At 35.9% G+C, this 25,205-nt stretch overlaps 1 protein-coding gene across 1 annotated transcript in view; it reads right to left on the reverse strand.

The window, feature by feature from the left end:
* The window catches only part of LOC106473313 (ubiquitin-associated domain-containing protein 2-like), a 47,928-nt gene extending 24,043 nt beyond the window's left edge, over positions 1-23,885 (reverse strand). The window contains exons 1-6 of the mRNA XM_022401772.1: positions 23,653-23,885; positions 20,958-21,088; positions 12,061-12,180; positions 8,963-9,066; positions 6,656-6,779; positions 38-85 (exon numbers count right to left, since the gene is read on the reverse strand). Of these exons, the coding sequence (XP_022257480.1) occupies positions 38-85; positions 6,656-6,779; positions 8,963-9,066; positions 12,061-12,180; positions 20,958-21,088; positions 23,653-23,692 (567 nt within the window). The 5' untranslated portion in view covers positions 23,693-23,885. The remainder of the gene's footprint in view (positions 1-37; positions 86-6,655; positions 6,780-8,962; positions 9,067-12,060; positions 12,181-20,957; positions 21,089-23,652) is intronic.
* Between the last annotated feature and the right edge of the window lie 1,320 nt (positions 23,886-25,205).

Below are 25,205 nucleotides of genomic sequence, written 5' to 3' on the forward strand. Positions count from 1 at the left end.
GACTAAAGGTCAGTTTTATATTATTGGATATGGTAACATGAGAGCACATGTGCCGCATCATTGAAACTTCTGTATTGTTAGCCAGGTGTAGCTGAAAGGTCAATATAAAAATTATATATATATAAATGTATAATGTTATGAGATTTAAGCTATTTAGTCTAAACATTTACGTTTTCATGTTATAATTTGTTGTCATTCTCGAATGAAAGAGGCATAATTTATATTTATTTCCTAATTTTTTATGATGGTTACAAGATCGGTAAAATCTACTGAACCCATAGAGAGATTCATTAGTGAAAATAACTGATAAAATAAAAAGTTTTTTCTTAAGAAATGTTTGATAACTATCTGGACATTATAAATATTTCGCATGTGAAATTTGAAAATTTTCTGATTCATAAAAGTATTTTTAATCTTAAAATGAAAATTACTTTGCATGTTGGATAGGCAACATGCAAAAAGAAAAAAGGCATGAAAAAACACTAGCTTAACAAACCTTAAGACTTAATAAAAAATTTGATATTTTGGGTATGAAAGCATTATAATGTTTACCGACCCACTAAACATTTGTAGGAAAATCAGTATCTTTATTAGAACAGTGCTTTTATAAATACAAAATTTCTAGAATAATACAAAAGAATTCTAATCACAGATACCGAAACCTATTAGTCCACTTATTTTAAGCCTAAGATTAGTCAAGCCTTTACTAAGTATGGCCTATATTCGAAAGAGATAAATTAACACTGTAACTTGTGTACATTTTTGCTTTAGTTTAGTTAGGGCTAAGCTTTACTGTACTTAATACTATCAATAAATAAACTTATAATGTTATTCTACAAATTAACACTAGACATTTTTCAAAACTTTGTGAAGCTTTTAATATGTTGTTGTACAAATTGTCTTCTAAACTATATTTACATCTGTTGAAATAAGGTGTGTGTGCATGCGCATTTAGATAGTAAGGTGCACATGCACTTTTAGGACAGACAAAAACTGAGTATTATTAGATCAGATTTTAGGCAATAACTGATGAAGAAGTTAGGCTAGAAACTTGTCAATTATTTTTGAAATTTTTATGCTAATGATGAAATTAGGAAAATTCTGAAACGTTTATGTTTTTTATTCTATCAGCAATTTTGTAATTTTCTATTTTTGCAAAACAAGCCTTGAGCTTATTTTGGGGTAACAATATCATGCCAACAATAGTCATGTGCAGATTGAGGTACATAGTTCAAAGCCTGTTTCTGATCAGTTGCCAAATCAGCGTATTTCCCATTTTACAAGTCGCATTTCCTAGAGATTGCTTTTTAAAAAACTGAGATAAACACAATGGTATGGCTTATCGTCAATAAAAATGGAGGATTTGGGAGTGATAGATTTATATTTCCAGGACTTTTTCAGAACCTCCTGATAAACTCGTTGTTTTTCGAGTTTAGCTAGAGTTCCACATTGTATTGGTGAAGGTGCTGGTGTAAATTTTACCTAGATAAGCACCCAAAGGAAGTACATGGGGTGTAACTCCAGACAGCAATCTTTATCAGGTCATACAAGTGGAAGACTCCATTTTGTCTAATCCAAGCTATATTCTTTGCCTGTATAGTAAAATGGGAGGAGTCAAAGAAGCCTAGTGTGTCACTGTTCTAGTACTTGCACACAAGTTGTCGGACAGCCAATACATGTAGTGTGGCTGGGGCAATTTCAGACCGTACCTTGTGTGCACACCTCAACTCTACCATCAGACTTTATGAGACAGACTCTAGCTGTTTTGTACTGTGTGTGCTCACCTCAGTTCTACCATCCAGCTGCTGGAGAAGGTCACATTAGATATGTAATAAGTGTTCGTGTGCATGCCTCAATTCTACTTGTAAGGCTCTATGGGATGCACTCGAGCTGCAGAAGAAGGACACATTAGTGATACATCAAAATGTCATAAAGTGTACATAAGTTTAAACTCTACCATCAGATTCTAAAGGGCTGACACCAACTGGAGGGGGATGGCAGTATAATAATGGAGTGTGGACCAGTATAAAGTTTATTCTTCTCGACTCTACTGAACAGACATTGGCTACAGGAGGAGGACATATCAGATATGTATGTATTGTAAGGTGAGTGCTCACTGCATCTCAACTGAACAGAATATAATCTGCAGGAGGAAGGCACCATGTTATGAATTATTAATCTATATGTAATATGTGCACACCTCAATTCCATTGAACAGACCTTTGAACAAGAGGAGTGCACAGTTTTACAAAGAGTGCTCACCTCAAGTCTGCTGAACATGCAAAAGCAGCGGGAGGAGGTCATGAGTGATGTACATGATGGGTGATCTGCACTACACTAACAGTTCACCACTGCCCCACTTCTCATCATGTTGGTAATCCTTTTTTGTTGCCCCAACAACCAAGTCCAAGTAGTGAGGATTATCCATGGTCCACGACCACAGAAGCTAGAAACTGATAAGTGGCAAGGGTCTCCCGTGCTCCACTCGATAGTGGGGGGGGGGGGGGATTTGCATTGAGGTGACCCTGAGGGAGTGCCCAGATCCCCATTGGGCCCTCAGTCTGGAAAAGTCTTACACTGGAGACAGTGCAATGGATGACCTCGAAAACTTATTTTTTAAAAGCCAGCTAGCTCGTGCCAAAAAAATAGGCATAACACTTCCCTGGTGCTGGCTTTTTCCATGATAGTCCATAGATTAGGTATGTTCTGGATCAGACAATTGAGTGGTAGGATCCTATGAAATGAAAAAGGAGCCCTAAAAGGGGAAGATTACATATTTATCACAAAAATGGAGGTGTGATTGGAGATTAGTAGTCCATGGAAGCCAAAACCACCAGAAGATAAAACAGCCAAAAGGTGTAAAGAAGGTGATAAATATGTGAAGTGGCCACATGCCTGTCTGGAGGAGCTCATTATAGGGACAGAGAAGAAGAGATGCTAGAGTGTGAAAAAGGTGAGGAATCAAATGAGAAGAAATGCAAAAAGAGTCTGAAATCATCCATATCCCAAATGAACATGACAAGCAGAGGAGTCAATGGATCGAAGCAGTAAGGGTAGAAGGAAAGGGGTCCCAAGTTATGGAAAGATGAATGCAGGGATCTCGAAAGGGAGAGGTCCATGAAAATGCACACCAAACAGTTCAGAAGGACCCAATCCAGGTACAAATGGTCCAAGAGGTGAGAGACAGAAGGAAGGGAGATAGGAGAGAAGTACTGTAAACCATCTGGGCAGATAAAGTTCGAGGATAGATGGGATGGTCTAGGGAAGAAAATAAACAAGTGTGGAGGAAGAGGGAGTGAAAAGCATCTACAGAATAGACTTCCAAACAATAGTAGTCATGTGGGAGAGGACACTAAACTGGATAAAAAAGGCAGTACAAAAGGCAGGAAGACAATTGCAAAAATTGGGCATGCTCAAGATTGTGCAAAACCCCAATAAGGACACAGTCTAAAAAGGGTGTAGAGCAAGCAAAGGAGAAAACCTACAAGGTTGTTCACAGAATGAATATCAGGAGGAAAGGGGTGGTGAAAGGACCAGTAGCAAAAGACAGTGGTAAGGTGAGAAGAAAGTGACAAGGATAATGCCACATAAGCAGAAAGCCCAGTCTGATGGATGATGGAACAGGCAAAATCCCTGTGTGAGGATGGAGGGAAGACATCCCATGAAAAGAAGGGATGCGTGAGGGTGAAGCAAGAAAGAGAGGGAAAATTTGGGAAAGAAAAGGGGAGTCCAAATGACAAGCTGACCAATACAGAACCTGTCAATGAGCCCAGAGTAGAGATGGGTAGCAAGATCATCTAAGAGGGGCATGTCTAACCAATAGCAAGCCCCACAGAAAACCAGGGGTTGTAGAGACCACTACTTTGATAAAATGTAGACTGGCTGGGAGAGGAGGGCCGCCACCAAGACATAAGCATTAGTAAATGAGTAACCAAATGAGAATGGGCCCAAAAGTATGTATAATGCCTGAAAGCAAAAGGCCCTGGAACGAACAGTGAGAATGTTGGTAATGGTGATGTGGAGTGGAGTTGATGCCTGTCCAACATCAGAAGTCATTCATCCATCCAGAAATGTACTAAAATCAGAGAGGGAAGGGTCAAAGAAGGGAGAGGTCTGAATTAAGTGGTGGTAAAGGGTGTGTTTTATTATTGCAAAGCCACATCGAGCTATCAGCTGCATCTACCAAGAGGAATCAAACCCCTGATTTTAGCATTGTAAATCTGAAGACTTGCTGCTGTTCCACCGGGGGAGTAGGTGGTAAAGGAATGCAGGACATAGTGTGGGCATGGTCCAGTCACCATAAGAATTCCTCAAGGAGAGGTTCACAATAGAGGTTAATGTACCTCAAGAAGAAAATGCTGAGTCTGTAAGCTCCACTGTTGGAGACACATGAGTGCATGTCCTAAAGAAAGGGATCCAGTGAAACCAGAGACCCTAGATGCAGAGGAAACTCTTATGCAGATAGAGAAAGAAGTGTACAGCCAAGTGATCAGACATATTAGAACTTGCAGGCAAAGAAGAGAAGGCCAAACTCAATTGAGACAAGAGAAGAAGAAAATGCCCAAAGTACTAAGCACTAAATGGGCATAAGAAAGGATTGAGATCCCAGGATAAGTCCCCCCCCCCTTCCCCCAACCAAGGAGCCACCATAAAAAAAAAGAGATAGGAGAAGAGATACAAGAATGGGCTAACAGAAGTAAATAGTCCAGTAAAAGAACATTAGCCCTGGGGTATGAGTATGTAAAACAAATGGCCTTACAATACCACAGAATACAAGAGGGGCCATTGTCAAGGCAAAGAGAAAAGCAAAGAATAAGAAAATACAAAAAAGACAGATGGACCACAGAAAACAAAGGGAGGACATGCCAAGAACGACATGTGGGAAGATATCTAACATAATGACTATAGCAGACTGCAGACTGAGTGAAAAAAGATCATAGCTGGGGCCAAAGGGAGGAGAAAAGAAACTAGAAAAGGAAGTGAAGAGAAGAGAAGTAGAAAAAAAGAAAAATGACCATCAGCAGGAAGTGAAACCAACAGATGAAGAGATGGGTACCCACAGGATCATACATGTATGATAGTCATGTATGATAAGAGTGATGAACTAGACACATGTAAGAGGGGGGGGGAGGAAGACCTGAAATATGGAATGAAAATGTGAGGGAGAAGGCTGAACCAGATGAGGAATAAAGGGCAAAGCCAAGAAAGAAGAATACCTGAGAAGATAACAAGGATAGCAGCAGTATAACATCAGTCCAAGTTACAAGGGAGAAAGAAAATCTACTAACAACAATTGGGCAAAGAAATGGAGCCAGATGAACAATAAATACACAAGAAAAAGGGAGGAACACAATAAAAACCACAAACCAACCTATCAAGTACCAGCAGCTGGGGAACAATGGATGGAAGGACAGAGCAGAAGAAGTGGAATAGAGCAAACAGAGAAAAGAAGTAATTTCTAAAGAGGCCCACCTGAAGCATGAAGAAATGCCTCAGATAAAAAGGTCGAGTTAGGAGAAGGAATACAGGAAGGCAGAGAGAAAACGACAAATATGCAAAAATAGGAAACCAAAAAGTGAAATAAAAAGTAAGGGGCTTGATCCACAAATTGGTCAATATAGATACCAATGAAAGCGAATTGAGAAAAAGAAAGAAAAAAGTCTACAAATCAGGACAAAGGGATTTATAAACAGGAAGGGAATGAGGCATTTGGGTGTGAGAGAGGAGTTTTTAGAGAAAGGAAACAGTACAAATTCAAAAGCCAAGCTAAACCCAAGAGACATGAGTCATGGAGTGATAAAATGAAAATTAATAAAGAACACAGGTAAAATGTAAGGAAAGGAACATACCTGATAATGAAATCCACAAAAGGAAAGGAAGGTTAAGTTCATTTCACAAATGGTAAGGTACTATCCAAAGCAAATTGGTGAAGGTCGCATTCCAAAAGATCATTCCTGACTGAGAAGAAAGAAATTTGGCTGATGGGATGGGAGTAGGAGGCCCAGTAAGCATGTGGTAATCCACAACACGTTGAATAATGGATGCACTGACCCTGATAGCTAACGAGCCTCCTAGAGCCATAGTAGAAATAAGGCCTAAGTGTAAATTAAGTCACTCACTCAGGACTAAGTATAAATCACTGTCTTTGAGAATGCACAATAAAAATTAAAGGTTTTGAAAGAAAAGCCAAGAAAAACAAATACAAGGTATTGTTAAAGATTCAAATTTCAATAAATTGAACTTAGACAAAAGAAAAAACAAAAAACACTTGATCAATACAATGCCAAGGAGAAGAATGAAGTTTATGAATGCAAATGCATATGGGGTGTTACTGGTGGAGAGTTTGTCGCATTATTACATCATCATGAAGTTGCACAATTCATGTTAAATCATTCAAAATTAAGTAGGAGTTGCCTAAAGCTAGTGCCATGCAAATCTCTTTGGCAAATGGACAAAAAAATATCTAAATCTGTGTGAAGAGATAAGAAATCTCTGAATTGTGAAAACCCTGTCACAGACATATTACAGTATGAATAACTATATATCTTGAAATGAATGAAATTTATTTCAAAAAATTATTTATATTCAATGATATGCAAAATAACTACCAATGTTAACTGTTTATTTATTGTAATCAATAAAACACTCATATAATTACCTGTAAACCTAAAAGGTATGACATTGTCTTGCCTGTGACTGGAACCCCCATAATGTAAACATGTGCTACTCTTGGAAAGTCTGTATAATAATTGACAAATAATGGAAATACAAGGCCAAACCTAAAAATACAGAAAACAAAGGTTAGTTTAACAAAAATATAAAAGAATAACTACTTTGGTAAAAATCTTTTTTTAGTGTTATCTTTTGCTTTTAGCTATTTCCATCCTATTATTACCCATGTTACTTTTGAGTTAATTATTTAAGCTTTTGTTGGTTTATTTCTGGCAGTTATTTTGATTTAAAAATAATTATTTCGAAAGAAATAATTACTAATCTGGGGTGCTCAAAGATTAAGCAATCCTCCTTCACCCCGCACGTGGACTAGGAGTATGGGCTTAAATTGAGAAACAAGAAATTAATGCAGACAAGCTTGTAAACTTAAAAAAGTAAACGTAAAAGTAGAAAGTAAAAAGTGAAAAGTAGAGTATACGGACAATATAGGACAGATGGTTCATCAGGGCGGCAGGGATCTGTAAATCCTATGCCAAGAATTTTATGTGGGGGGAAACAGGAGTATCCGAGAACACCCATATTTACTGGTAACGACCAATCCATTACCAGTGCCTGGTTAGCAAGAAGAAGTAAGTTGGGAAGGCAAAGAGAAGTCCGGTGCTGGGGGTTGATTAACTTTTCAATGAGTTGTGGATTCTCCTGATGTTCGCCATGGTTTTATTGGGGTACAGGTTCAGGTTATGGGATGGTTTTAAAGGCGTGAAGCCCTCGGTGTCGCTGATGTGTGGGCGGAAGGCACTGAAAGGTTCGTCGGGTAGGTAGAGGTCAGGGGAGGTGTGAATTACTAGAGCGTTGGGTGAAATTGATGACGATGGTGTAGAAAGTAGCATGGGGCTGAGAGGCGGGTTGCTGGTTTGCTGACAAGCGTCGTTGGTTACTGGAAAGACTGGTGGCTGGGTCTAGGTGCCTTTTTTCTCCTTGTAGTGGTGGTTTGGGTCGCCTTGTCTTGTGTTTCAGGAGTGGGTGAAGTTTGAGTAGCCTGGTCAAGTGTAATAGGATAGGTGGTAGAGTACTGGTTGGCGGTGGTTTTCTTTTGTGTGTTGTGGAACATGGGTTTGGGGGTGGGCTGGGAAAGGTAGGGGTGGGTGAGACTTTCGGTATGGTTTTTCTGCTTTGATGTGATAGTAATCAAGATAGCAGCCATGGGTGAGGATGGAGTCTGCGGTTATCTTGGAAGTTGTGACAACTTTCATGAAAGTGTAGGGTGAACTTGTTTTCTTTGATGAGATACGTTGGGCTGCGTGGATTGTAGAGTTGGTTGTAGTTTCGAGGGCTTGATGAATTTCCTCTGGCGTAAAGGATAAATTAACGTTTCTGAGAAATATTGTGTGGAGATTGGCATTGCTTTTATGGGGTTGGCAAGTGATGGGTGGGTTTGAAGACTAAGGGTGGCGAAGGTAGTGGAAGTCTTCGAGTGTCTTGGGCTGGAGGAGTATATCTCCCTTATGTAGACGATGGGTGCACTCAGGGAATACTCAGGCTTGGGGCTTGTAGTGGCGGATGAAGTTGACTGTGTCCTGTGGCCAGAAGTCTAGTGGTAGTCCGTGATAATTAACGGCAGCATAGGGTAGGAGACAGTCTGCATACAGGCATGTATCATGGTCGATAGCTAACGAGTGAATCATGATGTGACGTGACATGATTTAAGCTTTTATTTATTGTACAAACTTTTATACATCTGCACTTACAAATTTCACAGTTTGTCTATTTTGTCATCTCCAAATGTTTAAGTTACAACTACAGGATATTTACACTATTCATTTAGGCTAGAAAATATTATGAAACATCACAACAACAATAATAATGGTCTTTTACAACTTAGTTTACCTAACCCAATGTGGATATCTAGTGAGAAGAGTGTATGAATAGGACTTAAATAACATATTTACTGTGGGCAACTACAAACAAAGTCTTTTACTCAGCACTAGAACACATTAAACCAGCTAGTCTACAATACCTATAAATATTATATTACATGTTTCACACAAAAATATGAAACCCTATAACTCAATCACTTTTGAAAGGTGAACCTTTTTTCATCACCAGTAAACTGGGAATTCTAGTTTGCCCCTAATGAGAAAGTCCATCTATTGAAAGCGCATGGGGATCATAGGGTTGTTAATTTTTTACTTTAACTAATTTTTTTAATATATGTTTTCTATCATCACAGGTTTTACACAGGTATATATAAAAACAACATGATTTAATAATTTTGTCATATTATACTTACGGCCCACTAGGCAATGTAGTAACATGAAACTCAAGCTTCCTTAGAATAAATACAGAGGCAAGTTCCAACAATGTTGCTAGAGTGAAAGTTGCAAGAAGATACGACTGAAAAACAAAAAAAAAGAAGAAACAAAGGTTTCTTAAGTTCAAAATACATTCAAAATCATTGTATGAAAAACAGATAATGTATGTTTTATTCATACAAAATAACACTTCATAAGAAATGTATTTAGTATAAATAGTTATTCGTTCTTAAATATGCCATTTTCGGCTTTTAAAATTCTTAAAAAGCTAAATATATTAATATATATAATTTTCCATTTCTTCAACATACTGTATTGACTGCAAGAAATAAGTTGACACTTGCATTGTTGAGTAATTTAAAAAGATTTTATATACAAAAACCTAAAATTAATATAGTGTAGGCAAATTTTCTATTCATGAACAAAAAACAACTAATATGTAGATTATCACTGTAAGACAATACAAGTAAGGAAGGTAATGCAAGACAATCAGTTAAATGAGATTTCCTTTACTCTTGAAAAACATGTATAAAGATCAGCAATTCAAACTAAAGTACTGAAGTAACTGCTGTTAAAGAAATAAATTGATACCTCTTGAAAGCCACTGATTCTAATATTTTAAAGAATATAAGGAAGAAGATAAAGAATGTTTTAAATACCACCTTTTCATGTTTCTTGATTATGGAGAAAATCCTGATATCTCAGAAATTACCAATGTGGTACTATTTATCAACTCTTCCATTATGGGCTGGGTGTAATCCACCCAGCTCGTAACCACGAAAGTATCCATGAGAGTACTTACACTATGATTTTTTATATCATATGCCCAATTTTACAAAATTTTGCAGGTAATTGGTAAACGTTACAAGGTCTTCGTACACAAGATACCAGGTTTTAAAATTAAGTATTATGATTTTTTAATTAAAGATTTTTTTCGTAAATCTTTTTCTTTCAGAATGTTGACTATCAAACATGCAAAGCAATTTTAATTTTAAGAAATATTTTAATGTATTAGAACATTTTCATACTTCACATGAGAAATCTTTATAATCTCCAGATAATTATCAAATTTTTTTAGAAAATCTTTATATTTTATTTCTTATTTGACTGACTTTGTAACCTCGATAAAAAATTAGAAAAAAAATAAAAATTATAACATAAAAACACAAATGTTTAGTCTAAATAGCTTAAATCTCATAACATTATACATTTATATATATCTATTATTTTTATTATATTGACCTTGCAGCCGTGCCTAGCTAACAAATCAGAAGCTTCAATGACATGGTGCACGTGCACTTGTGTTACTGTATCCAATAATATATAACTGACCTTTATCCTTTACAAAGTGGCTGTGTTTCAGTGGACTAGTATTTTGTAAAATACAGTCACATTTCAATTATTATACATTATATACATGTATATAGATTATTAATATTTACAAATAAATTCTTATTAAACTTATTTTTTCTCAATAGAAAATATATAGAAATATAGAAAATAGAAATAGAAAATACTGTTTCATAGAACAGTAAAAAAGAAGTAAAGCAAACAATTCTCTCTTCTAGTTACGACCTTTGTACTAGTTTGTCGTAGGTTTCTAAGCCTTATGAAATTTTCCACATGGAGGATATGAAAAGACATTTTTTAGGTTTTATATATATATATATATTTTAAATAACCAAAAAACCTCAAATTACTACATCAGTACCATAGAATTCCACTATAATTTATCTAGTGTAGTAACTCAACTGTATTTGAGCTCACTAAAGACTTAACTCATCAATTGAAATCTTGTGTGAAAAAAAAACGAAATTAGCACAATAACACATCAAAATGGCTGAGAAAACCACTAGGTGGGACATTCTGAGCTTTTGATTGGTTATTCATATCATATATATATAAATAAATGGAAAGAGGTAGGAGGGGGGCACTGTGTTTGATTCTGTACAGGAGTGATATCTAAGCAAATAGAAAAGATAAGAGGTTTTTATTTTATATTCTAGCTTGTCAATATTGGTAGTTTGAGTTCCTAATTTGTATAAAACTGTAAATTTTGTATTTTGACAACACAAACATCTAATTTGAACCAGTTTTTGCATCACAATGCTTCTAGCAAAATTAACTATACTTAGTTAAAACAGTTACTAAAAAACTTCACCAATTACTCTGCAGCTCATCAATTGTAAACGTATCTCCCATGACTTTAAGTCTGTTCAATAGATGTAATTAGCTTCAATTTTCATTCATATCCTTGCTAGTTATTCATTTAATGTTTGCACCCTGCTCAAAACTTCCTGCCTACACCTAATCCAAGGAAAAAACTCCTGACGAAAGCTACTCAATGATGTCTATCCTCAAAACTTCTTACATGTTTCTATCTCCTCTGATCTTTACCAATATATTATTAGCTCCAAAGATTCTACTTTTCTGTTAAAAGAAATTTAATACATATTTTCACAGACTTAATCAAATCAAATATATTTATTCATGTGAATTTCTGCTATTTGAATATGGGTTATAAGTGAATTTCTACTATGTCAAAAATCAGTCTTCATAAAATGTCAAGAGTATCACAGTCTGTTAACACATATTTTAGCAGTACAACAGTAAATCAAGACTATTATCTGAGATATACCTCGACAATGTTTCATCAAGAACATTTATAGAATTATAGTTTTGTTAAAATACTTTAAGATAATAGGCCTACAATTTTAGCCAACACAACTTTAATTGAGTTTAAAATAAAAGCACTATGTAGATGGTTTTCAAGTGTGATAATATGTGATCCTTCACACAAATTCTAAGCCTAAAATATTTACGACAATTCATCCCCTACATTCATATATGTTACCATTTTGTAATGTTTCTTTAGCTGTCAAGAAGACTGCATAATTTCCACTTTTGAAAATATGTGAATTTAAAAATACAACAAAAATTAAACAAATAATGATAGATCAGCCACCAGATTTTAATGCAGAATATCTTGAGATCTTATTTTATAAAATGTTGATGAAACCTTAGTGTGTTGTAAACAACAAAAAAACAAATAAATACTGAATGCATGAGCACTTACTGAAAACTTGTGAGAACCATACCGTCGTTCAAAAATTCTGAAATAATAGATCAAGAGAGATCCACAAACAAGATCTTTGGTATCAAGAAAACAAATCTTTGAAGTAATTACACGCCATACCTAAAAAAAAAGAAAGATCAGAAAAATATCACTATATTAACACTTTCCAATTGCTTCACTAACATCTGAACTCATCATTATGTAACTTCTAGTTGTGTGGTCTGATTCAACCTGCTCAATCAGAATTGTAGGTACAGCTGAATTTGTGCAGACCTTTCTTTCTTTTGAATCTTTATTTATGAAATGAATGAACACGTTTAAATGACAAAATGTATTGAAAAAGCAGTCAAACACTGATTGCAATGTAAACACTTATCTAAACTTATTACATATTGAACTTAACTTATTGTGAAACATTTCCAAACATAGCAACAGCTTCTTCTTCGTTCTTTTGGTGAAATCCACCAACAATTCATGATGACCCCTACCATTTCCGGTTTGATAACTTTTACGGTATAGTGAATTCAGGCTTTAATGAAGTAATCAGTGTGTAGCAGAACATAAAAACTTGAATATTTGAGTTAAAGATAGACCAAACATAATACATTCATTAAAAATTCCAGGGAGAAGATTTTTATAAATTCTATTAACAAGAAAGTTACTTTAAAAAAGATAAAGCTCCTATTAATAAAGCTTTGATTTAGGGGAGATTGGAGAATTTAACAGTTATCATTAAAAGTTTTAAAAAATTTCTGAACCAGGGCTTGAAACAAATTTTTTATACAACTGGCAAACATTTACTGGTTATTTTAAAAATTATTCACAACAGTGCCAGCTGTGGCGACAAAAACAAAACTTGTATGCCTTTAGTAGAGTAATTAGACTATGACTTAATTGATGACCGCTATTAGTGGTTTGAAGAGTATTTCAATTTTAATTCTCTGTATTTAATGATTATCATGAGTGATTTAAAATGAAAAAAAAAAGGAGTCCTGTGAGGGATAATTTTCAAGTAATTGGCAATTTTAAAGTGAAGTGCAAATTGTATAGTTTATTAATTTAGTGTGGAAAGCAGCTTCTCCTATCCCAATGTACAAACACCTGAATATTAAGCATGCTTAAGACTATAAGAATTAGAAACAAAATTCAAAGTCTGCTGGAGATATAATATTGAAGGTGAAAATGTGACTTTAAATTCCAGTAATGATTTCCAAACAACAAACCATTCAGAAGTGTTACTAAAAACTAAACTATGGTACATTAATTATCTTAATGCTAAATAGTTAAACTGTGCTATCAGTGAAATGAGTGAGATTAGGACAGCTAAATGAGCAATAATATTTCAAATTTGCAGATGATACAAAGATGCTCAGAAGGGTTAATTTGATTAAGTATTTATTGTGTACGTATTTAGAAAGTTTGGATGAGCTAAGTGACAATGTGAGAGATAAGTTTTCAATGTAAGAAGTATAAAGTAACTGCAGTTGTGTGAAAGAAGCACCAATTTTTTTGAAAAGAGAAAGTTTAAATAACATTTAAAGATCTCTACAAATGCAACCTATTAATAAAAATTTTCAATGGTTACTGTAACAATGTACAAAATCATGGTTAGACCTAATTTAGAATACTATGCATATTCAAGTTTTTCCCACTACGAGAAGATATCAACATGTTGGAAAAAGTGAAGATACTAGAATGATATTAGGAACAACTTACCATATTTAGGCTAGGAAAATGGATTAAAAAGTTGGCTGGTTTTCTCTTACATATAGAAGAACTAAAGGTAACTTCATTCAGGACTGGAGTAGTAATTTAGATGTGGTTTATTTGAATGGCAGAAGTTATAATTTTTCTATAGTGAAAGTGTATGCTCGCATGATGCATGTGACTCCCTCTATACTCCTCTACCAAACTATTACTTCAAAATTTGGCAGAAGATGTAAGTACCAGAGTAAAGTGGGAAGGAAGGGTGGGAAGTGTGAGAAGAGGGAAATACATTTTCAGTATAGGAAAATTAAAAAAAATTTGCTCATAAAATTAGCTAGAATCCGTCATTGAATACAAGGAGGGACAGGTGCGAGGGAATGATAGAAGTACCCCCCGAAAGTGCCAAAAGGATATCCCTGGAACTGAGAGAGTCAGATCCAAAGATCAGATGAGAGGAACCAAATCACTTCTGAACTAGTTATACTCTTCGTCCCTCCATGAAATGTGGAGAAGATAATAGCAAAAAGGAAAGGAGTACATTTAAGTGGGAGAGAACTGTGTCAGGATCGTGTTATGATCCATATAAAATAAATATAACTCAATCCCATGAATAGAAAAGTGGGTAAAACAACGGATGTGCCCTCAGATGTAAAGTGGCCCGGGTGTGACAGACCATACTAGGTAAGTCAACTACTACAAAAACCTATGGTGCTGGGAACCAACATCCACGTGGGGTAGGATGAGGATCATACCATCTTCACCTCAAACCCAAGAGACCAGGGGATTGAGAATTACGTTGTCTCCTAGGTATGACACCAGTATTAGCACTGAGCTATCGATTCAGGGACTCAACATCTGGTATCAAAAGGATGTCTATTGCATGCAATCAACTCCCCCAACCAGAAACTGACCAAAACCATCCAAAAGGCAATAACATCCCCATATTATGATAGGACGAGGGAGAGCCAATGGAGAAAACCATAACAATCTCATGTACCACTCCTGTGACCCACAACACAGATGGAGGAAAATCAAGAGAGGAAGATAGACAACCCAAAATGTGTGTGAAGACTAATGTTGATTGGTTCTACTCTAAATCCAAAACCCAGCCATCAGGTACTGACATCCGATGAGGGCTCCCAATCGAAGGGGGGAAATTTTGACGTAATTGTATATCGCAAAGAGGAGGACAGTATGTCATCTACACCCGCAGAACACCACCGCCCTACTCTGCACTGAATGGTATAGTGTGAAGCCATAGAATATAAAGCACGAGTCAACATGACTGTATAGTGCAAATTTCAAGTTAAAGAGCATTTGGTCAGGCACCACTCACCACAGAGTAGGATCCATATAATGGGGAATGAAGAAAAAGCCCCTGAAAAGAAAATATGAATAGAAACTTACCAGTCAGAGTCACACCGAAGTCTGAAGAATGGCCACAGATGGAAGACGAAAACCCAATGAAGAAGAAATCATGATATAATGTAGATAATGGGGGATGAGTGTATAGAATTTCCTCCAATGGACGACGAAGACGAGAAACAAGGGAAAAGGTGAGGTGTCTAATCTGATGAGAAGACACCTGGAACAATCTCCGGGAGGAAGAAAGCAAGGAGGAATAAGCCAATTGGATCAAAAGTCAGACCCAATTTGTAAGGGTTGAAGGTGAAAGATCACGAAGAGAGGAAGACTGCCAGGTGATACAGAGTCAGGAACGGGTACTACGGAAGGAAGCCGTAAGGGCAATATAACAATGAAGATTCCTGACCAGGTACAGAAGCCTATCCAAATTCGGTTGAGGGTAAAGATGTGAAATGGAAAGAAGGAAAATAGGCGAAAAGGAGGTGCTACCCTCCTGAGCCACTGAGGTCTTTGGGAGGAAGGAATAATCTGAGTAAAAGATAAGATAGTTAGGGTGATAAAGTGTATGTGAAACATCAATGGCAAACAAATCCGACCATCGATGTCCACAGGCAAAGAGGAGAAGGAAATATGTTTTAAGAGAAAAATGAAACATGGAACACAAGGAAAGTGGTTCAAACAGAGGTAAAGTGAGGGAATGGAGTACCACATTAACATCCCAATCTGGAAGGGTAGGTTGTGTGGGAAGGTGATGCAACCAGAAGGAACACAGTAGCATGGTAAAGACAAGTGAAGTAAAAACTCTAAGATATCAGGAAAAACAAAAGGTATGGGAAAAAGCCACCCAATAACCCAAGAGCGAGGAGACGGAGAACCTCTGGTCAAATAGCCAAGTGAGAAATTATGCCACCCGAGCCACAGTAGGCTGGACAGCGGAAAATACCCGAGTTGTAAACAAACTGTGGAACTTCTTCCACTTGCATTGATACACCTCTATAGAAGAAAGACCTATGGAACCAGCTAAAAGGAAAGTGACTTGATGGGAGAAACCAGATCTCCTCACCAAGGACCAGATAAAAGCCAGGTATGAAGATGCAGGATGTAGGACCAGTGACCGAGGGTGATAAAGAAGGTAGGGAGATGATGGAAGAGGTACAGGAGGGGAAAGTAGCAGGTGCTATAACCATGAAAACCACAGCTGAGCTGGCCAATAAGTAGCAATCAGAAGGACCCAACAAGGAGTGGTATAGATGAGAGAGATAACCCAATTAACTAATCGGATAGGAGGATAAACAAAGATAATTGTGGAGCCAATCTTGGCTGAAGGCATCGACTGCCAGAGCCTGAGGGACCAGTGACCAAAAGAGAGGGAACTTGTGATTGTGGCTCATATTAAATGCATCCACATGGGAAGAACCCTACCGACTGCAAAGCTCCCTGAAAACAAAGGGATCTAAGGACCACTCTGTCACATATATCCGGTCAGAGTGGGAAAGATGATCTGCAGCAAGATTGAAAGCACCCGGCACATGACACACAATGAGATGAATGTGTTGTGTGTGGGCCCAGTATAAGAGATCCAACATCCGAAAACAGAGAGTTCTCAACTGGGTGCCTCCTTGGTGACTGATATGTGCCACCCCCATAGAATTATCGAAATGAGCCATCACCAGACAATGTCGGGTGAGAAGAATGAAGTGATTCAATGCTTGTCATACAGCTAAAGGTTCGAATATGTTGATATGCAAAGCACTTTCATCCACAGACCAACAGCCCAAAGCTGTTGGTGTTTCGCCCATGCACCTCAGCCCTGCAGGGATGCATCTGTAAAAAGATGTAGATCCAGATGCTGAAGCATGTGCCTTATCCAACCACCAAAGCAGATGGTCTTGCAGGGTAAGAGGAAGGGTAATGTGAGTAGAAAGAGGATCCCATGCAAGGTGCCATTGATCGTGCAGAGCTCACTGAAAGGATCTCATATGAGCAGGACCAAGAGGGACCAGTGATGTCATTGAAGACCATATCCCCAAAAGCGATAGAACCTCGTGAACAGTAAGTGATGTAACACAGAGGGTGTGGCAAACTAACAATTCCATAGAACAAAGTCTTAAAGGAGAAGGCTCGACCCGACTGATACGAATGTCAAAAAAATACCCCCCAAATGGATGAAATTTTAAGTAGGTCTGAGGAAGGACTTCTCCAGTTTGATTAACCAGCACACACAAGCAGCCACTAAAAGGAGCTAATAAGTATGGCTGGCTAACTCTGGTTCAGAATGAGCCAGAAGAAGCCAGTCATCCATGTAATAGTGAAAACTCAACCATAGAGCATGAAGACATCAAGCAAACACTCGGACTACCCAACAGAAAACATAAGAGGCCAAAGCAAGCCCAAACGGTAGGGCTCAAAATTGATAAACCACCCTGAGATGGACAAACTAAAGATAAAGATGGGACCAAGTTGAAATAGGTATGTGGAGATAAGCATTGGCAACATCCATTTGGGTCATCCATAAACCCAGAGAAAATGCCCACCTCAGGGTGAAAAAAGACTCCATGGTAAACAGGAGCAGGTAAATAAAGCAGTTGAGGTGAGATAAATCTATGATCAGTCTCTAGTCCACGGGCATAAAAACATGTTGAAGGAAAGAAAACAAGTTTGATGGGCTGCTGAGATAGCAATTTCTGAAGCGCTATCGACAGATGTTGACTAGTCACAGGATACTGAGGAGGAGGGAAGGAAACGAGGAAAGGAGATACAGGAGGTGGGGAAAAAAAGGGGATCACGTATCCTTCTGATAAAACCTTGAAGAACCCATTGATCTTCAACGAAGGAATGCCAGTGATGAAGAAAATCAACAAGCCAAGCTCCCACTGGACCAAATCATACTGGGTAGTCACTGGTACTGTTGGCGATGTGACGTGTGTCAAAAAAAATATAAAAATGACGAGAAGAGGCACCCCGAGAAGAAGGGACAAGTAAGGGAAAGGACAGAAATGGTAATAGGTGGCATATGGGGCTCCGACTGAGACAAATGTGTAACAATATTGATAAGAATAAATTGTTGTTGGACTGAAGCCACCCATGGCTCTAGTGTTTCTGGGATCATGTCAAAAACATATCACCACAGAAATTGGGCCCAAACGCAAATCCCGAAGAATAGTCAATGGTAAATGGACCTGAGCCAAAATCGCATCATGACCTAGAAGGTCCAAGAACAGAGAAACCATGTATGCAAAGTCAGAGCTGAAGACGACAAATGAGCTAGTGTGGAGGAAAAAAGGGAAAGAGTATCCCCAGAAAACCCCTTAGGATTTCTGTGGAGAGCCTCAGAGAGGAAGTGTAGAGATGAAAGAAACTGTAAAAGAGTTGTAAGGGTAAGACGCAGATGAATATAGTGGGCATGGGTCAGACTGACAGGTGATTCAGGAGCCACCCCCAAACATGTAATATGGAACCTAACAACTGTTGGTTGAAAAAGGGACAGTCAGGAAGATGGTATGAACGTGCAAAATGATCTGAAGGCTGCGGGGGAAGAAGCATGCTAATCCCATCAGTTAATTGGATGGCAAATTGATCAGCATGAACCCAAATATCAGGGGATGGAGTAAAAACCAAAAAGGGATTGGAAGATTGGTCATGTAGTAAGGAAAGACGTGGCTAATAAGAAATAGGAGAAAGGGATATAATGTCACATACCTGAGAAACAAAATCCAAAAAGACCGTGTTAGGTCTAAATGATTCCTCAGGTGGAGGATGGGAAGATACAGCAAAATCAGAAGGCTGAAATAGACGATCTAAGTCCTCGTCAGTCTGAACAGGCTTCGCCTGTTTGGGAGGAATTGGGCGAGGTCTGGCCCATGTAATTTTCGATCTCCTAGCAAATGAACACGGATAAATCTATCGTCAGGTCGCCCACAACCGAGATCTGAGAAAGAATGCTAGTCACTGGTGTGACCCCTGAAGTAACATGAACTTTGAAATTCATAGTGAAGAAGAGTCCACTAAATTCAAGCAGTGAAAAAGAATAATGCATCTAACTGATAAACTTTTAAAGTTAAGAAACTGTCTGAATGAAAACTAAATAAATTAAAGAAAACCTCTTTGTAATGAAACTTAAGCTGAACATGAATTGTTAAATAAACAAGAAGGAGGTCCGATTACAAGTGCTACCAAACACGAAGTGATAGTTCGATAAAGGATTATAGAAAGTCACATGCGTCACGTATGTGATTCTCCTATTGGTGGAGAAGTGACGCATGATGATTTGCATGAGACACATATTGGAATTTTTCAATTCCAATAGGGAGAAGCAGAAGGCTTGTAGCATGCATATAGAAAAAGTTTGTATACTGAGGGCAGCAATGAACAAGAATAGCTAATTTTGTGAGCGGAGGTAGGTATCATATCGGAATGACAAGTTTCGAAATTGAAACTTGTATATTACGAAGCAACAATTGTGAACTTAAAAAGTCCAATTTTAGATCTATCATTTTAACAAAATAGCTCTTTTTATTGGTGATCTGTTATGCTGATTCCGTCAGCATGACTACTTTTTTCAGCAATTTTATGATGTTACACTTTTGGAACAAACTCACTTCTGTGATTCAATGTAGTTTACTGCAAACAGACAAACATGAGTAGAATGCACTTCGCTAGATATCAACATTAGGGGCTGCTATTGTCCAGTGCTACTACTGATTAGAAAATTCAGTATTTTTACCATTGCAATGTAGTACTACTAAAATCAAATCATCATCAAATCCCAATTTTAGTATCCTGAACTACCAAATTTTCAGTAACACAGTCCAATACAGGAATTTAATTTGTTAAAAATGCAAATTAATTTTTTGCTATCGCCACAATAAAGATAATTCTAATTTAAGTGTATATATATATATACACTTGTATAATAGTTCACCTCAATATTTTGTCTGTGTTGTTAGCTATGTACAGCACATATAGGAGTATATTAAATTTTGATACTGAATGAGCATATGGATACTTAGGGATATATCTAAATTAATGTAAGTGTTTGTTTTGCAATCAGGTGGAGTAACCTTGATAAGTATAAAAGGATTCTTGTCACTTTACTTTAATTCCTATTAAATGCATGAAATATATTAGTCACAAAGCATTATCATTTACTACTGTATCAACTCAAATATTTAGTTTGGTGTGATATTTAACAAAAAATTCTATATTCAATCTTAGGTTGAGGTTCAATTTACAAGACATTTAAACTTAACAGCAGGAAAATTATTGTATCTTTGTATAAGAGCAGAGAGGCCTCGTTCAGACTTTTTTCTCTATCACGTAAAAGAACTGGAGATGATTCGATTCAGGAATTCAAAACTCAGAGTTTGGCCAGTTGTCTTATGGACAATCTGAATAATGGAATGAAAAGTTTGGAAATAAAAACTTGGATATTAGAAGTGATAGTTTTAAACTTTAAAACCCTAGATGTAGACTTGTTCTTCTATAAAATAATTTTCTGATATGAGATAAACTCGTGAAATGCTCTGTCAAGGAATGTGGTATGTGCTGTTTGTTTGAAAAAAATTTAATTTGTATATGAGTGTGGAAGGTTACATTTATTTAGTATTGATGTTTTTGTTTTCATGGATAAGATGTGCCCCGCAAGGGCCAAAAATCTCACCTTAATTTTGTCAAGTTCTTATTAAAGTCATGAGGAAAACTAAATAATCAATTAATACTTTAGATCAATATTTTGAAAGTGACATCTCTTCCATGTTTGAATTAAAACTGACACCTTTCAGACATAAAGTTACAACACAGGAAACAGAAGAAAAACAATAACATACCTCATATTTATCGAAGATATCAGACACATTGTAGACAACAAATTGCTTTATATGTGCTAAAAGTGGAACATTCAGAGCCAATGAGGTTATAAACATACAGCCCAATAGTCCTTTTGACACTGGTGCTTTATCTGTATACAGCAAAGGGAAATCAGACAAAGCATACTGTTATTAACTTACAATGCACATATAAAAGATGTAATTAACAACAGGGATTTCAGAATCAAATTACACACACACACACAAATTTCACTCTCCAATTCTTACAATAGAAAACTTAATTTGTATAATCCATGTACATTACAAAAAAAATGAGTGAAACAGAACCAGCTTAATGTCCTTTCATTCACTTCTCAGTTATAAGCACTAAAACTCAAAAGAGCTCCAATGATTAAGAACTTCTGGTAAAGTTGTGTCTATTGGATATTAATAGTTTTCATAGTTAATAGCCTATATGAGCATCTAAGTCTAATTATCAAACAGTAAATTTATTATTATTATTAATTACTGCTTTTACTTATGTACATTAATGACAATCATATGGTCATAATAAGCAAGTTAGTCAGGTTTACTGATGATAGTTACTTTTGCATATTTCTAGCTGTATTGAGGATGATGAGTGCAACAGAATAGCATGGATCAAGTGTTAAGTTGGACAAATTTCCTTTAATTTGGGTTATCATAATTTTAATCTCATCTTAATATAATAGGACTTAATACCATGACTGTAGAAATAGATTTTGGCTTTGTGGTGGATAAGTCACTTAAGCCACTGAGGTAGTGCTATGTTGCCAGTAGTAAAGCTAATAAAATTTCAGTCTTTTTTTTAATTTTTATAAACATATTGATTACAAATCAAATAAGAGGTAATTTTCTCTTCATACAAATCAAGTTAGGCCTCACATGCAATACTGTCTGCAATACAGTTTTAGTTTCTTTATCTGAGAAAGGATATTGACTTATTGGAAAGGGGTACAGAGAAGGGCTACTTGGATGATTCCTGGGATGGAAGGGTTATGTTACAGGTACAGGTTAAGATCTCTCTAGAAAAGAAAAGAAGAAAATAATCTTATTGAAGTTTATTGGGGGAATTGATAGGATAAAAACTTATTTTTTCATGCTGAACTCCAAAAATAACCAGAACAAGACACTCCAAGCATAAAATTTGACAAAAAAACAGGCTAGACACCAGTTACCACAATTTAATTTTCCTAACATGGTGACCAACTTATGGAATAAATTGTCAATGGTAGTAGTACAGTTCTGCACTTTACAGAAGTTTAAGGGAGGTAACAGATGATTTCCTGACAAATAAAGGGTGTATTTAAAGTTTTACTTTTCTCAAAAGCAGGTGTACAAGGTCAGCCTTAAACAACCAAATGGTCCCTTGTCTGTATCTTAAAGTATCTTTTGTGTGAACTTTCAATAACTGAATTCATGTATCTGACAAATATGCACACACTCTTTCAACTACCTGACTTATAACAATCAATAAAACATTTTATAATTAACTTCGAGTTTGCAATGGCTTGCCTACTTCATTTGATATAACTAAGAGTAGGTATTAATTGTTATTAAATTAGCATCTTTAAATATGTCATGTTATTGTTTAATATAGTAAATAGAAATTTAAATATAAGAATTAATATTGTATAACAAGGATTTATAAATATTTCCTGCTTCAAATTATGTTAAAAGTTAATAAGCTCAATTATTACAATTTTGAATAATTTTCTATATGTTTCTTACAGATTACAGTATGTAGCAGAATTGTTTTTTTTTTGTTTTTTTGGAATATCTGAAGTATGATATTTATTCCATGTTAAGCTTGGGCCTTCAAGGTTGTCTCTACAAAAAAAAAAGGGAAGTCTGAATTACAACTTCAAAGATAATGGCCTTCTCTACTGCCAATGGCACCTCATTCCATAAGCTATCAAGCTGTTGGGAAAATAAAACTGTCTTAACATTGGAGCTTAGCCTGTTTTTCAAAAATTTAAAGTTGAAAAAAAGAGAAAATAAGTTATGAGAACTTAGCGCAATAAGTTAACCATTTCATTACTGGAATCATCATAGTAACCTTAATCTGAACCTTTTCATTTACTAAAAATCCTTTCTTAAAGGTAAACGTAAAATATGGAGACAAAAAGTTGAAACTAATCAATATTCTAATGCCTAACTAGGTCTGGTATTAAGATAATTATCTCCTTTGATCTGTATTTATAATTAGTATTATATAAAAGTAGATACTGATTACAAAATCAAAACAGTCGAAACTGAAAATTATTTCTAGTATTATTCATATAATGTTAGTAGTAGTACTAGTAAACAAGCAATACTAACACTACAACTCGAGAGTAGTACAAGTAGTTGCATCTATAAACGATATCGCCTTTATGTTTATCGTCCAAACACTGAACACACTAAAACTATATATTAAAAATAAGTAGACTACAGTATTCCTATTAATATAACTACTAACTGAATCCCCGTGTTAGTCGATAGATTCACGAGATAACTACCAGTACCATTTATAAGTATATACATTTTTCACGGATCATGACAACGATTATAAATTATTTATTTATTTATACACAAAGTCTCCATTTATACTATTATTATTATAATACTTATAGTTATATAGCAATGAGTACAGCATAATAAATGTAGTACTTATACAATCTAGTTTTCTACTTACAGAATCCTATAGTACTGTAATGAGATAGGATTGCTGCCATAGTGGTTCCTTATCTTTATTTATTTTTTAAGCCTTGAAAAACTTAAGTCAGAAGTTATATTACTAAATACTAGTTTATTCCTATGAGATATGAGATGCGTAAAATACAAACAGAAAGGTCCCAAATGCTTGTCACAAAACCAAGAATAGCTTAATTTCACCAAAAGTACACAAAGAGGAAAACTGAATACAAAGATATAGACAGTAAATAAACACGATAAAAATTTTTCAATAAATAAATTAATAAGTATTATTTTTCGTAGATAAAAAAAATAGAGTGGTTGAAAATATGTAATTTCTACAAGTATTTATTTGAAAATAAACCTTACAATATAAAAATTTAATTACAAAAAAGTTTATAATTTTTAATAAATAAATATAAAGCAAAAGTTAATTGTTAAAACTTAATATAGTGTGCCAACAAATAAAATATATTAAATAAAATACATAAAACAATAAATAAATTGCAAAGGAGATTTAATTATTATTATCTCTAGAACTACAATATTGTTACGACAGCGGAAGTCACGTGACCCTAGTAACACGTCATTAACTTCTAGAAGGATCCTGTCCCTTCCTGAATGCTCTGGCGTTTACTAGATTTCGGTATACTTTTATATATAAGACAGTCAAGACGTGACAGGAACAAGGTAATGAGTAATTGACAGTTGAGTCGAGCACGTGAGACGTTCGTTGTGAATTATAGCGTTTGTTATAGCGCGACTGTGGAAATTAAGTGTATCGCAAAGTTGTATTCAGAAAGAATAAACCAGTTTTATTTAAGAAAGGACTTGTATGGTTAAAGTTTCTTCGGAAAGAATTTTTACGGAAAATTAACTAACGAACGGAGGCGTAACAAATTGGTGTCAGAGAGTGGGACAAAAAAAAATGGAAACAAAAAGCGGCAAACCAAACTACAGCTTAGCAGAGTTGATGGCAGCAAAAGAAACAAGAAGAACGAGAAAATAAACAAGAAGAGAGACAACAGCAGTTGCAAGAAAACCTGCAACAGTGGCAGCTGGAACAGCAAAATAAACAAGAGAGATTACAGCAGTTGTTGGAGGAAAAACAAAAGAAACAAGAGGAGAGACAACAGCAGTTGCAAGAAAACCTGCAACAGTGGCAGCTCGAACGACAAAAATAAACAAGAAGAGAGATTATAGCAGTTGGTGGTGGAAAAAGAAAAGAAAGAAGAAGAGAGAGTACAACAGTGGCAACTGGAACAAGAAAGGAAACAAAAAGTACAAACGGAAAACGCCTTCCCATCGAATTCCCGTGGCTTCCTTCGTACTGGATCACCCCTATTGCTGACATTCATATCTGGGATGTGACTTCTAACAGGACTGAAGATGTCTGCATTAGGGTTTAGCTGCGGGGTCTAGAAGGGGCTTCCCATTGTCTGGGGCTGATTAAGTCGATAGTTAATGTATCCTCCTTGTGTAAAAGACAATAAATCATCTTTTAATGTATTTAATTCGCTTTTAAATTTACTAATAACCGTGGGAAGCATATAG

The sequence above is a fragment of the Limulus polyphemus genome, unplaced genomic scaffold (genome assembly GCF_000517525.1).
Source record: "Limulus polyphemus unplaced genomic scaffold, Limulus_polyphemus-2.1.2 Scaffold6065, whole genome shotgun sequence".
In the NCBI taxonomy this organism is placed as follows: domain Eukaryota; kingdom Metazoa; phylum Arthropoda; class Merostomata; order Xiphosura; family Limulidae; genus Limulus; species Limulus polyphemus.